The following is a 12,236-nucleotide window of genomic DNA, read 5'->3' as shown; positions in this document are numbered from 1 at the left end:
AGTACCAAGGGCCCTGATGCCAAGGAAGGTCTCTAAGGGCTGCAGCATGTCTTATGCCACCCTGGAGACCTCTCACTCAGCACAGACACACTGCTTACCAGCTTGTGTGTGCTAGTGAGGACAAAACGAGTAAGTCGACATGGCACTCCCCTCAGGGTGCCATGCCAGCCTCTCACTGCCTATGCAGTATAGGTAAGACACCCCTCTAGCAGGCCTTACAGCCCTAAGGCAGGGTGCACTATACCATAGGTGAGGGTACCAATGCATGAGCATGGTACCCCTACAGTGTCTAAACAAAACCTTAGACATTGTAAGTGCAGGGTAGCCATAAGAGTATATGGTCTGGGAGTCTGTCAAACACGAACTCCACAGCACCATAATGGCTACACTGAAAACTGGGAAGTTTGGTATCAAACTTCTCAGCACAATAAATGCACACTGATGCCAGTGTACATTTTATTGTAAAATACACCACAGAGGGCACCTTAGAGGTGCCCCCTGAAACTTAACCGACTATCTGTGTAGGCTGACTAGTTCTAGCAGCCTGCCACAAACCGAGACATGTTGCTGGCCCCATGGGGAGAGTGCCTTTGTCACTCTGAGGCCAGTAACAAAGCCTGCACTGGGTGGAGATGCTAACACCTCTCCCAGGCAGGAATTGTCACACCTGGCGGTGAGCCTCAAAGGCTCACCTCCTTTGTGCCAACCCAGCAGGACACTCCAGCTAGTGGAGTTGCCCGCCCCCTCCGGCCAGGCCCCACTTTTGGCGGCAAGGCCGGAGAAAATAATGAGAATAACAAGGAGGAGTCACTGGCCAGTCAGGACAGCCCCTAAGGTGTCCTGAGCTGAGGTGACTCTAACTTTTAGAAATCCTCCATCTTGCAGATGGAGGATTCCCCCAATAGGGTTAGGATTGTGACCCCCTCCCCTTGGGAGGAGGCACAAAGAGGGTGTACCCACCCTCAGGGCTAGTAGCCATTGGCTACTAACCCCCCAGACCTAAACACGCCCTTAAATTTAGTATTTAAGGGCTACCCTGAACCCTAGAAAATTAGATTCCTGCAACTACAAGAAGAAGGACTGCCCAGCTGAAAACCCCTGCAGCGGAAGACCAGAAGACGACAACTGCCTTGGCTCCAGAAACTCACCGGCCTGTCTCCTGCCTTCCAAAGATCCTGCTCCAGCGACGCCTTCCAAAGGGACCAGCGACCTCGACATCCTCTGAGGACTGCCCCTGCTTCGAAAAGACAAGAAACTCCCGAGGACAGCGGACCTGCTCCAAGAAAAGCTGCAACTTTGTTTCCAGCAGCTTTAAAGAACTCTGCGAGATCCCCGCAAGAAGCGTGAGACTTGCAACACTGCACCCGGCGACCCCGACTCGGCTGGTGGCGATCCAACACCTCAGGAGGGACCCCAGGACTACTCTGATACCGTGAGTACCAAAACCTGTCCCCCCTGGGCCCCCACAGCGCCGCCTGCAGAGGGAATCCCGAGGCTTCCCCTGACCGCGACTCTTTGAATCTAAAGTCCCGACGCCTGGGAGAGACCCTGCACCCGCAGCCCCCAGGACCTGAAGGACCGGACTTTCACTGGAGAAGCGACCCCCAGGAGTCCCTCTCCCTTGCCCAAGTGGAGGTTTCCCCGAGGAACCCCCCCCTTGCCTGCCTGCAGCGCTGAAGAGATCCCGAGATCTCTCATAGACTAACATTGCGAACCCGACGCTTGTTTCTACACTGCACCCGGCCGCCCCCGCGCCGCTGAGGGTGAAATTTCTGTGTGGACTTGTGTCCCCCCCGGTGCCCTACAAAACCCCCCTGGTCTGCCCTCCGAAGACGCGGGTACTTACCTGCAAGCAGACCGGAACCGGGGCACCCCCTTCTCTCCATTCTAGCCTATGTGTTTTGGGCACCACTTTGAACTCTGCACCTGACCGGCCCTGAGCTGCTGGTGTGGTGACTTTGGGGTTGCTCTGAACCCCCAACGGTGGGCTACCTTGGACCAAGAACTGAACCCTGTAAGTGTCTTACTTACCTGGTAAAACTAACAAATACTTACCTCCCCTAGGAACTGTGAAAATTGCACTAAGTGTCCACTTTTAAAACAGCTATTTGTGAATAACTTGAAAAGTATACATGCAATTTTGATGATTTAAAGTTCCTAAAGTACTTACCTGCAATACCTTTCGAATGAGATATTACATGTAGAATTTGAACCTGTGGTTCTTAAAATAAACTAAGAAAAGATATTTTTCTATATAAAAACCTATTGGCTGGATTTGTCTCTGAGTGTGTGTACCTCATTTATTGTCTATGTGTATGTACAACAAATGCTTAACACTACTCCTTGGATAAGCCTACTGCTCGACCACACTACCACAAAATAGAGCATTAGTATTATCTATTTTTACCACTATTTTACCTCTAAGGGGAACCCTTGGACTCTGTGCATGCTATTCCTTACTTTGAAATAGCACATACAGAACCAACTTCCTACACAGACCATATACTCTTATGGCTACCCTGCACTTACAATGTCTAAGGTTTTGCTTAGACACTGTAGGGGCACAGTGCTCATGCACTGGTACCCTCACCTCGGTATAGTGCACCCTGCCTTAGGGCTGTAAGGCCTGCTAGAGGGGTGTCTTACCTATACTGCATAGGCAGTGAGAGGCTGGCATGGCACCCTGAGGGGAGTGCCATGTCGACTTACTCATTTTGTTCTCACTAGCACACACAAGCTGGTAAGCAGTGTGTCTGTGCTGGGTGAGGGGTCTCTAGGGTGGCATAATACATGCTGCAGCCCTTAGAGACCTTCCCTGGCATCAGGGCCCTTGGTACCAGAGGTACCAGTTACAAGGGACTTATCTGGGTGCCAGGGTGTGCCAATTGTGGAATCAAAAGTACAGGTTAGGGAAAGAACACTGGTGCTGGGGCCTGGTTAGCAGGCCTCAGCACACTTTCAATTCAAAACATAGCATCAGCAAAGGCAAAAAGTCAGGGGGTAACCATGCCAAGGAGGCATTTCCTTACAGTGTTTGTGGCTTATTATGGGTTGAAGTGCTTTCAGCGCTAGAAATACTGCTAATAGTTCTAAGTGATTTATGTGAAACTGTTTTTGCTGATTGTCCCATTGTCCCTGGATGCTGTATTGATTGATGTGTGCTCCCCACCCTATCATGGAGGCATCTGTTGTTATCACGTATTGTGGCACTGGGTCTTGGAAAGGCTGCCCTTGGTTTAAATTTATACTGTTCCACCATTGAAGCGAGGTGTATGTTTGGCGGTCTATCAACACCAGATCTAGAAGTTGACCCTGTGCTTGTGACCATTGTGACGCTAGGCACTGTTGTAAGGGCCTCATGTGTAACCTTGCGTTTGGGACAATGGCTATGCATGAGGACATCATGCCTAGTAGTTTCATCACCATTTTGACTTGTATCTTTTGTTTTGGATACATGGCCTGTATTACATTGTGAAAAGCCTGAACCCTTTGTGGACTTGGAGTGGCAATCCCTTTTGCTGTGTTGATTGTCGCCCCTAAGTATTGCTGTGTTTGACACGGCAGAAGGTGTGACTTTGTGTAGTTGATTGAGAAACCTAACTTGTGTAGGGTTTCTATGACGTACTTTGTGTGTTGTGAACACTGCTGTAGCGTGCTGGTTTTGATTAACCAATCGTCTAGGTACGGGAATACATGTATTTGCTGCCTTCTGATATGTGCTGCTACTACTGCCAGGCATTTTGTAAAAACTCTTGGCGCAGTTGTTATTCCGAATGGCAACACCTTGAATTGGTAATGTACCCCTTGGAATACAAACCTTAAGTACTTTCTGTGTGAAGGATGTATCGGTATATGGAAATATGCATCCTTTAAGTCTAGTGTTGTCATGTAGTCTTGTTGTTTGAGCAGTGGGATTACGTCCTGTAATGTCACCATGTGAAAGTGATCTGATTTGATATAAGTATTTAATGTTCTGAGATCTAGAATAGGTCTTAGACTTTTGTCTTTTTTGGGTATGAGAAAATACAGAGAGTAAACTCCTGTCCCCTTTTGTTGGTTTGGTACTAATTCTATTGCTTCTTTCAGTAGCAAAGCCTGAACTTCTAGTCCTAGAAGATCTATATGTTGTTTCGACATGTTGTGTGTTTTCGGTGAGACGCTTGGAGGGAATTTGAGAAATTCTATGCAATAACCAAGATGGATAATTGCTAGGACCCAAGTCTCTGTTGTTATTTCTTCCCAATGTTTGTAAAACTTGGTTAGTCTCCCCCCCCACAGGTGTTGTGTGTTGGGGATTTGTGACTTGGAAGTCACTGTTTGGTTTGAGGAGTTTTGGGACTTTGGAACTTTCCTCTATTCTTTTGAAATTGTCCCTCTCTAAATTGTCCCCGAAAACTTCCCCGCTGATACTGGCTCTGGTAAGTGGGTCTTGTTTGTGAGGTTGTGGGTTCTATGCTTTATCTTTGAAACCCCCCTCGAAACTGTGTCTTTCTAAATGTGCCTGTGCTCTGTGGAGTAGAGTGCGCCCATGGCTTTGGCCGTGTCCGTATTTTTTTTAGTTTTTCAATCGCAGTGTCCACCTCCGGCCCAAACAACTGCTGTCCGTTGAATGGCATATTCAGCACAGCTTGCTGTATTTCTGGTTTAAATCCTGATGTACGCAGCCATGCATGTCTCCTTATTGTTACTGCTGTGTTGACAGTTCTAGCAGCTGTATCTGCAGCATCTATTGCTGAACGTATCTGATTGTTGGAGATACTGTCCTTCTTCTACAACTTGCTGCGCTCGGTTTTGGAACTCCTTGGGCAAATGTTCTATAAAGTGTTGCATTTCGTCCCAATGGGCCCTATCGTATCTGGCCAGCAAAGCCTGTGAATTTGCAATACGCCACTGGTTTGCTGCCTGCGCTGTTACCCTTTTGCCTGCTGCGTCGAATTTGACTTTCTTTAACTGGAGGTGGTGCATCTCCTGAAGTATGTGAGTTTGCTCTCTTGCGCACTGCCCCTACTACAACTGAGTCCAGTGTTAGTTGTTGTGTGATGTAAACGGGGTCTGTTGGTGGCGGTTTATATTTTTTCTCCACTCTTGGAGTAATGGCCCTTCCTTTCACAGGCTCCTCAAACACTTGTTTGGAGTGTTTTAACATTCCGGGGAGCATGGGGAGACTCTGATATTGGCTGTGTGTGGACGACAGTTTTAAAAAGGAAGTCGTCTTCAATGGGCTCTGTATGCAGGCTGACATTATGAAATGCTGCTGCTCTCGACACCACCTGTGCGTATGCTGTACTATCCTCTGGTGGCGACGGTCTAGCTGGATAACATTCTGGACTATTATCTGACACTGGTGCGTCATAAAGGTCCCATGCGTCAGTATCATCTTGACTCATTGTTGTATGCGTTGGTGATTGCATCATTGGTGGAGTGGCTACTGGTGATGGTTGCGGAGAGCGTTGTGGAGATGGTGGCGGGGTTACTTGTTTACCACCTTTGCTTGTGGCTGCTTGTCTTTTTCTTGGAAGGCAAGTTTGCGTTTCATTCTAATTGGAGGGAGAGTACTGATCTTCCCTGTTTCTTTTTGGATATGGAGCCTTCTTTGTGTGTAGTCCGGCTCTATTGCCTCTAATTCCTGTCCAAATCTATGTGTCTTCATTTGTGTGGACAGTCCTTGTTCCTCAGTGTAGGAACTTGTTTTCGGTTCCGAGGCCGGATGTTTCAGTATCGAAACCTTTTTGGCTGCTCTTTTCGGTTCCGACGAAACCTTCTTTACTTTCAGCGTCGTGGTCTCTCGGTGCGTACCCATTTCGGTGCCGCTTTCTCGGTGCCGAATCTGCTCGGAGCCACTATCTCGGGCCCGAGATTGCTGCGTGGCGGTATCTCGACCGGAGTCGGATGACTTAGTCACCAGCGTGCCCTTTTTTGGTGCCGATGATCGGACACCTATTTTTCGGGTTAAGCCATGGCCTGTTGGCGGTGGCGTCCCCTGGGCTTTAGTAGTTTTTTCGTGAGTTTTTTGTTTCGACGTCTTACTCACGGTTCTCGGCGTTTCCTCGGGATCGACCTCATCGGAGTCCGATTCGTGGATGGAGAATGCTTCTTCATCCTCCTCGAAACACCCTGGTCCTGTCGGCGCCGACGCCATTTGCAGTCTTCTTGCTCTTCGGTCTCTTAGTGTCTTTCTGGACCGAAACACTCGACAGGCTTCACAAGTATCCTCCTTGTGTTCTGGCGACAAACACAAGTTACAGACCAGGTGCTGATCTGTATATGGATACTTGTTATGGCATTTGGGACAGAAGCGGAATGGGGTCCGTTCCATTAGCCTTGAAGAGAAACGTGGCCGGGCCGACCAGGCCACGACGGGGGAATCGAAAAAAAAAAACAGAATGGCCACCGGAGCTCTTCAAATGTCGGTGTCGATCTGTTGTAACAAACCCGATACCGAACGCAAACAATACCGACGATTTTTTCAAGATTCTAACTAACTTTCCGACCCGAAACACGGAGCGAAAAGGAACATGTCCGAACCCGATGGCGGAAAAAAAACAATCTAAGATGGAGTCAACGCCCATGCGCAATGGAGTCGAAATGGGAGGAGTCCCCTGATCTCGTGACTCGAAAAGACTTCTTCGAAGAAAAACCACTTGTAACACTCCGAGCCCAACACCAGATGGCGGGATGTGCACAGCATGTGTATCTGCAGCTACACATGCCATCGAACATACATACATACATATATATATATATATATATATATATATATATATACATATATATATTATTTAAAAAGTGCTATGCTGCAACCATTGTGTCGTTTTGTAGATGCGCACCAAAATAGATGGGCACACCTACAAAAGGAATTGAGCTATTTTTTGCTTTTTGTTTATCAATCCAAGACGGGTTAGTAAATAAAATTGGAGTAAAAAAAGCTATTTTGATATGGCGCTAATGGAGGGAGCGCAGGAGAAAAGGATGCAAGTGGAGGAGTGAAGGACCTTTCTAAGGAAAGCCAAAACAGCCTGTACCGAAGACACTGAGTACGTATAATGGGATAGTGCAGTCTTCAAAAATTCTTAAAAGGCAAGAGTGAAGGCTGCACAGTTCATCAGCAGTTGTACAACATTACCGGATTTGTTGTTTTCTCTATCAATAGATTTTCTACAGTGAAGTTCTCAATCTATACTGTTTATTAACCTATCCAATTGCCCAAATTGAAAATAAACTGTACACTGGGCATATTTTCTAGTGTTGTAAGTGGACTTGCAAAATGTGTGTTTTCTGAATCATGAAAGAAACCTATGTCAAAATATTATGATGTGTCCATGAACACCTTATACAACTGGTTTATGTAGAATCATCAAATCTGTAGGACAGTTTCAGGTTAACATAGTTCCAGCATCATAGGAGAATTCTATGGAGATTCAGTGCAAGCGAAGCACTCTCTTAAACAGTAATACTCAAAGAACAACCAAGTGTCACACACAGCCCTCCTGACCTGCATGTGATCCCTCACCTCCCTGCTCCCCTCCCCCAGCTGAATGGCTGCTATTTACTTGACAAAGCTCTAACATTCAGAATGATTTTAAATAAATGGGAACACATTTATTTACACATCAAGTAAAATAAAAGAAGCAAAGAGGGTGTTTTTTGCACCATTTAACTTTACAAGCACTCACTCATTTTTTAAAACATCTAGCAACAAACATGGAAAGATATGATGCAGTCTCTTCAAAATACTGTATTTCTCTAACATGCAGATATTTTTCCTTAGTACATCAGATTATATCAGTGCACTCAGACGTATCTCTTTTTAAACTGACAGTTTTCAGAAATTAAGGTAAAATTAAGGTAAAAAATAATGGTGAAACACTCATGCCTCCTCCCTCTCTGACATCAATGCCAAAAGTGATTGAGTAGTAACCTCTTTTTTACACTTAACTCTTCCAAAGTAGTGATAACCAGCAGAAAAGGCCTACCCCACGGTGGGGTAGAGGAGATACCGATTCAGATATAACATAAAACAGTAATGTCAAATCTATAATTCCCCTATGCCCAACTAGGCCCTTTTCCCCCACCAAGCCCCACTCTCACCGTGCTCGCATCAATGCAGCCCTCGGTCACAGCATAGGACATACTTTGTGCCCCTGGGAAAATGTTTGTGACTACCCATGCTCTGAAACATGTTTGGAACATCTACACAGACAGTGCACACTACAGTTAGTTATCCTAAAGTACAACAGAAGTACCACAGTGAAATCTGACAAGATTAAAAGAAGACTTCAGGAGTTAGAGAAAACAGTTAGCACAAAAGAATCACAAAAGAGAAACTACTGTACAGAAAACCATACAACTTATAAAAAGGAAGCAAAGACACGCAGAAAAATCAACATGGTACATTACAAAAAGTTTAAAAGGATGTGTTGAAAGCTCCTTTTTTGTTCCAGCATGAGTAGCAGCAAATGCTGAACCATTACCCTGAGGTTCTTAATTTCATATTAAGCTCTGCAAGTAATCAATACATTTAAAAACCCAAGAAAAAGGATTTACCTTAGCCAAGTTAGAAATAATTTCTCTCCCCTCCACTCTGGCATAGTAATCTTCATCAATAAGCAGTGGCTCAATAACCACAAGAATCTACAGCAAAAACAAATGTAAACATTTTAGTTTTGAACTAGCCTATGTATACTACTGGCGGTGTACATAAAAATGTAATTTATATATATTTTACAGTTTGATACCATGATAAAAACTTTCTTACATGACATGATTAACCACTTGCTCTACAGAGCCATCAAAAAGGAGGTTGTGACAATTACAAACCGTTTTTATTGTTGCATGAAAGCATTAGGAACAAATAACAGGAGGCGTGCCTGAAACAGTTACTGCAAAACATCAGCAAAGTAGTAATTGGTTGCTATCATCTGCAGTTTGGGCAGGGTCTAACTAGATGAAAATGTTCGTGACCATTCAGTTTTGCAAGGCTGGCTATACAAAAACACTAGCACCACATGCCTCAAAAGGAAGAAAAATACAATGAACAGGTCTCGTATAGGCCCCCACACACTGCACAGCTACTTGTACAGCACCATTTTACCTACCGAAGGTCTGAGAATAGCAATTCTGAAAATAAATTTGGAACATACCAAATGACTTGGTTTTACATAGCACTGCATACAACACCTCTGCAATTTCCAAGGGCTGGCAATAAGAAGTGACACTAATGCCCCATTTAATGGTCCTCAATTTAACAACCATAAAAAGATAGAAGTCTGAATTGCTCTACTAGGTTAACACAGTCTGATGTAAGGAACAGTGGGGTGAAAAGTAAATCCTTGATATGACAAAGCAAACAAATCAAGCTATTGTTTGGTCAGGAGACCAGTCACTCTACTTAAGGATCTACTAGAGCTATCAAACTGAGTTATGGAGCCTTTAGTGTACAAACATTGGCGGTAACTATGCAAACCTATCTGTTTCTAGGGCTTTGCCATGACTGAACTCACAAACTGTAAACATGAACAATGAAAAAAAAAATAATATCAATGTAATTTAGAATGCACCTATTCTTTGAGCATAACTGACTAGTCAAAAAAAACATCTTGACTGACCTTGTGGACATACGGTCGGACCAAGTCGTCTAATTTGTATAAAATTCTGTCAATAACTTTAACCAGTAAGTGACGTTCTTGATCTTCAAGTGTAGGAGACATCAGCAGAGGCAGAATCTGGTTGAATAACGGGCCTGCTCCAAACTCACGGGCTTTATCAGTGATCTGACGCAGAGCAGCCTAAACCAGAAAGAAAGATATTTTAAATGAAATAGTGAAAACAAGAGACACTACAAAAAAGAAGTGCCAGGAGGATTAGAGAAATGCCTCACCTTTCTCATTGGTGGAGTGCCATTTTTAATTTTCAAAAGTAGTTTCATGATTTTTCTCTCTTTCTGCTCTTCGGGACTTAATGTCGATTCATCAACATCAACCTATAAAATGAAATGTTTTACACGTTATTCGCATCTTCTCCAGAAAGCGGAGAATGGTTTAGTCATGAAGAAAAAACAGAATGCTGGTGTGACCTTCAGATTGCATGCAGATTAAGTTTGTGGAGGGTCTGGTGGGAGTACATAAAGATGAGGAGAGATGGGCGAGATTGAGGGCATGGTTGGTGAAAGGCTTAGCCATATGTTCCAGACGCAGGCAGTTGTTGTTGTTGTTGTTGTGCCCTAATCACATCTTTAGGAACCACTGAGTTCAGCTCAGTCATTAAGCACGATTAATGCCCAGAACAGAGAGCAAATCTGTACAAAAAATAAAACTTACCAGTAATTTATCAAAATACTGGATATCATCTGGCTTTAAAAATGGCAGGTTTCCAGAAGGCTGGTCATTAACACTCTTCATTGTCCTATCTTCGGTCTGCATGTGGAATCCAGTTAATCCTCCCAGTGGGGTTGGTGTTGCTGTTAGTTTACGTGCTGGTGTACGTATGGGAACATATCCAGCAGGAGGAGGAAGGACCTAAGAGTGAAAATAGGTACTATTTAAGCAACAGAAAACATCAAGTCAATCTGAGCAGCATCTTTTTTCAATCAGTATATTTAAACAACCAGCAATTTTTTGGAATTCATGCAGTTACTAACACAGCACACAGACTGAAGACCCAATCTGTGGATTGCTATTGAATTTGTCCATGGTGAAACTGCTAGAGAGAAAAAAATCCTTCTGTTTACTAAATGAAAGGAGGCATAATATCGATCAACACAACACCACCAACATAACATTGTATTCTAGCACTAATAGCTAAAGGTCATGTCCACAGACCTAATACACATGCTTCCAAGATCAAGAAATAAATTACCAGACAATCTAGAGTTGCGTAGTAAGATACAATATCCCAGACACTCAACAGAATAAGTGATCACACCAGTGGCGGACATGTGCTGCACAAATAGCCAATCAACGTGAGCCTTATATATATCTTTACATGAAATCATTGTGGGAGAATAAAATTATAAAACTTTGATTGCACATAATCCTTCCAATTAAAACTCAATTATGAAAGCTAAGAGACAGTGTAACCATAAGAGAAAATAGAGAGACTCAATTTTTTTTTTTTTTTTTTTATATAACTACTGACTAATCTTATTGAATCTTTTGCTGGGAAAAAAAATCAATATCTACAATCGGCAATCTAAAATGTTTGTTGAATTCACAAACAATATGCAGAAACTCATGAACAATCTGTACAGAGTAGCACCTTTCTGAACAAGAATCAAACCTACATGATTATAAATGTCTTGTAAGCCATAGGTGTGTTGGACACTGGTCAATAAGAGTTCCCCAGCTTCATGATCACTTTCACTGAAAATAGGGATGTTTGGTATCAAACATCTTTAATAAACACTCACTAATTCCAGCGATGGACTTATTAACACATGCACCCAGAGGGCACACCTTAGGATTCCAGGGGGCACATCAATCGACTGCTGGTGGGCGGGCTGACTAGTTTCCATCAGTCTGCCACCAACAAACGAGTCAGAAAGAACGTCCTGATGGTCTGAAATAAAGCATGCTCTGGCAGGGGTGATAACACACTCCTTCCAACAGGATGACCTGCAAATCTGCATTCCAAGACAGGGGAGCGTCAAAGAAGCACACTGACCTTGGTAAGCTAATCTGGCTACCCTCAGAAGAGAAAATCTGACCCACCAGGCCCCACAGCTCTTGTGTGTGGTGGAATTAGCAATTCTGGTACAGGGTGATGCCCACTCCCCATCGAAATGTTTATCTAGGCGGATTATTGACTCCATGGGTAAATAGCCCATTGGCAACTACCCATCACTCCCTTTAAGGACCTTAAATTCAATATTTAGGGGACCCCCGATACCAGGACATCAGATCTCGCTGGACACAAAGTGGACAAATATGGCTGCTGACCCAAGAACCAAGGAGATCGACTGACTTGGCGCCAACCTACCTGCTACACCTCATCATTGTGAGGCAACTGACCTGTCCTGCTGCTGTGCAGACTCCAAGAAACCCAGAGAGCTGCCAGTGCTTCACAAATCGCTAGAAGAATCTTCCTTGGAGCAGAGGAGCTGCTTTCTTGCATCTGCAGGGAACCAAGGAAGAATAAAGAGGGCCGAGGACCAACAAAACCAGATGCCGGACAACACCACTGCACCAGTGTGTCATAGCCAGAGCTAAAGTGCATTAACGGTGTCAGCATGGTTCCCAGGT

General features: G+C 44.4%; 1 protein-coding gene across 2 annotated transcripts in view; it reads right to left on the bottom strand.

The window, feature by feature from the left end:
• SF3B1 (splicing factor 3b subunit 1) overlaps positions 1–12,236 on the bottom strand; it is a 457,301-nt gene that overhangs the window by 378,306 nt on the left and 66,759 nt on the right. For both annotated transcript variants that reach the window (XM_069225830.1, XM_069225831.1), the window contains 4 exons: positions 10,317–10,514; positions 9,878–9,979; positions 9,606–9,785; positions 8,545–8,631 (listed from right to left, as the gene is read on the bottom strand). In XM_069225830.1, coding sequence (XP_069081931.1) covers positions 8,545–8,631; positions 9,606–9,785; positions 9,878–9,979; positions 10,317–10,514 — 567 coding nt within the window. The remainder of the gene's footprint in view (positions 1–8,544; positions 8,632–9,605; positions 9,786–9,877; positions 9,980–10,316; positions 10,515–12,236) is intronic.

This window comes from Pleurodeles waltl, chromosome 3_1 (genome assembly GCF_031143425.1).
Source record: "Pleurodeles waltl isolate 20211129_DDA chromosome 3_1, aPleWal1.hap1.20221129, whole genome shotgun sequence".
NCBI lineage: Eukaryota > Metazoa > Chordata > Amphibia > Caudata > Salamandridae > Pleurodeles > Pleurodeles waltl.
The sequence above is the reverse complement of the archived record's forward strand: the minus strand, read 5'-3'. Positions and strand labels throughout refer to the sequence as shown.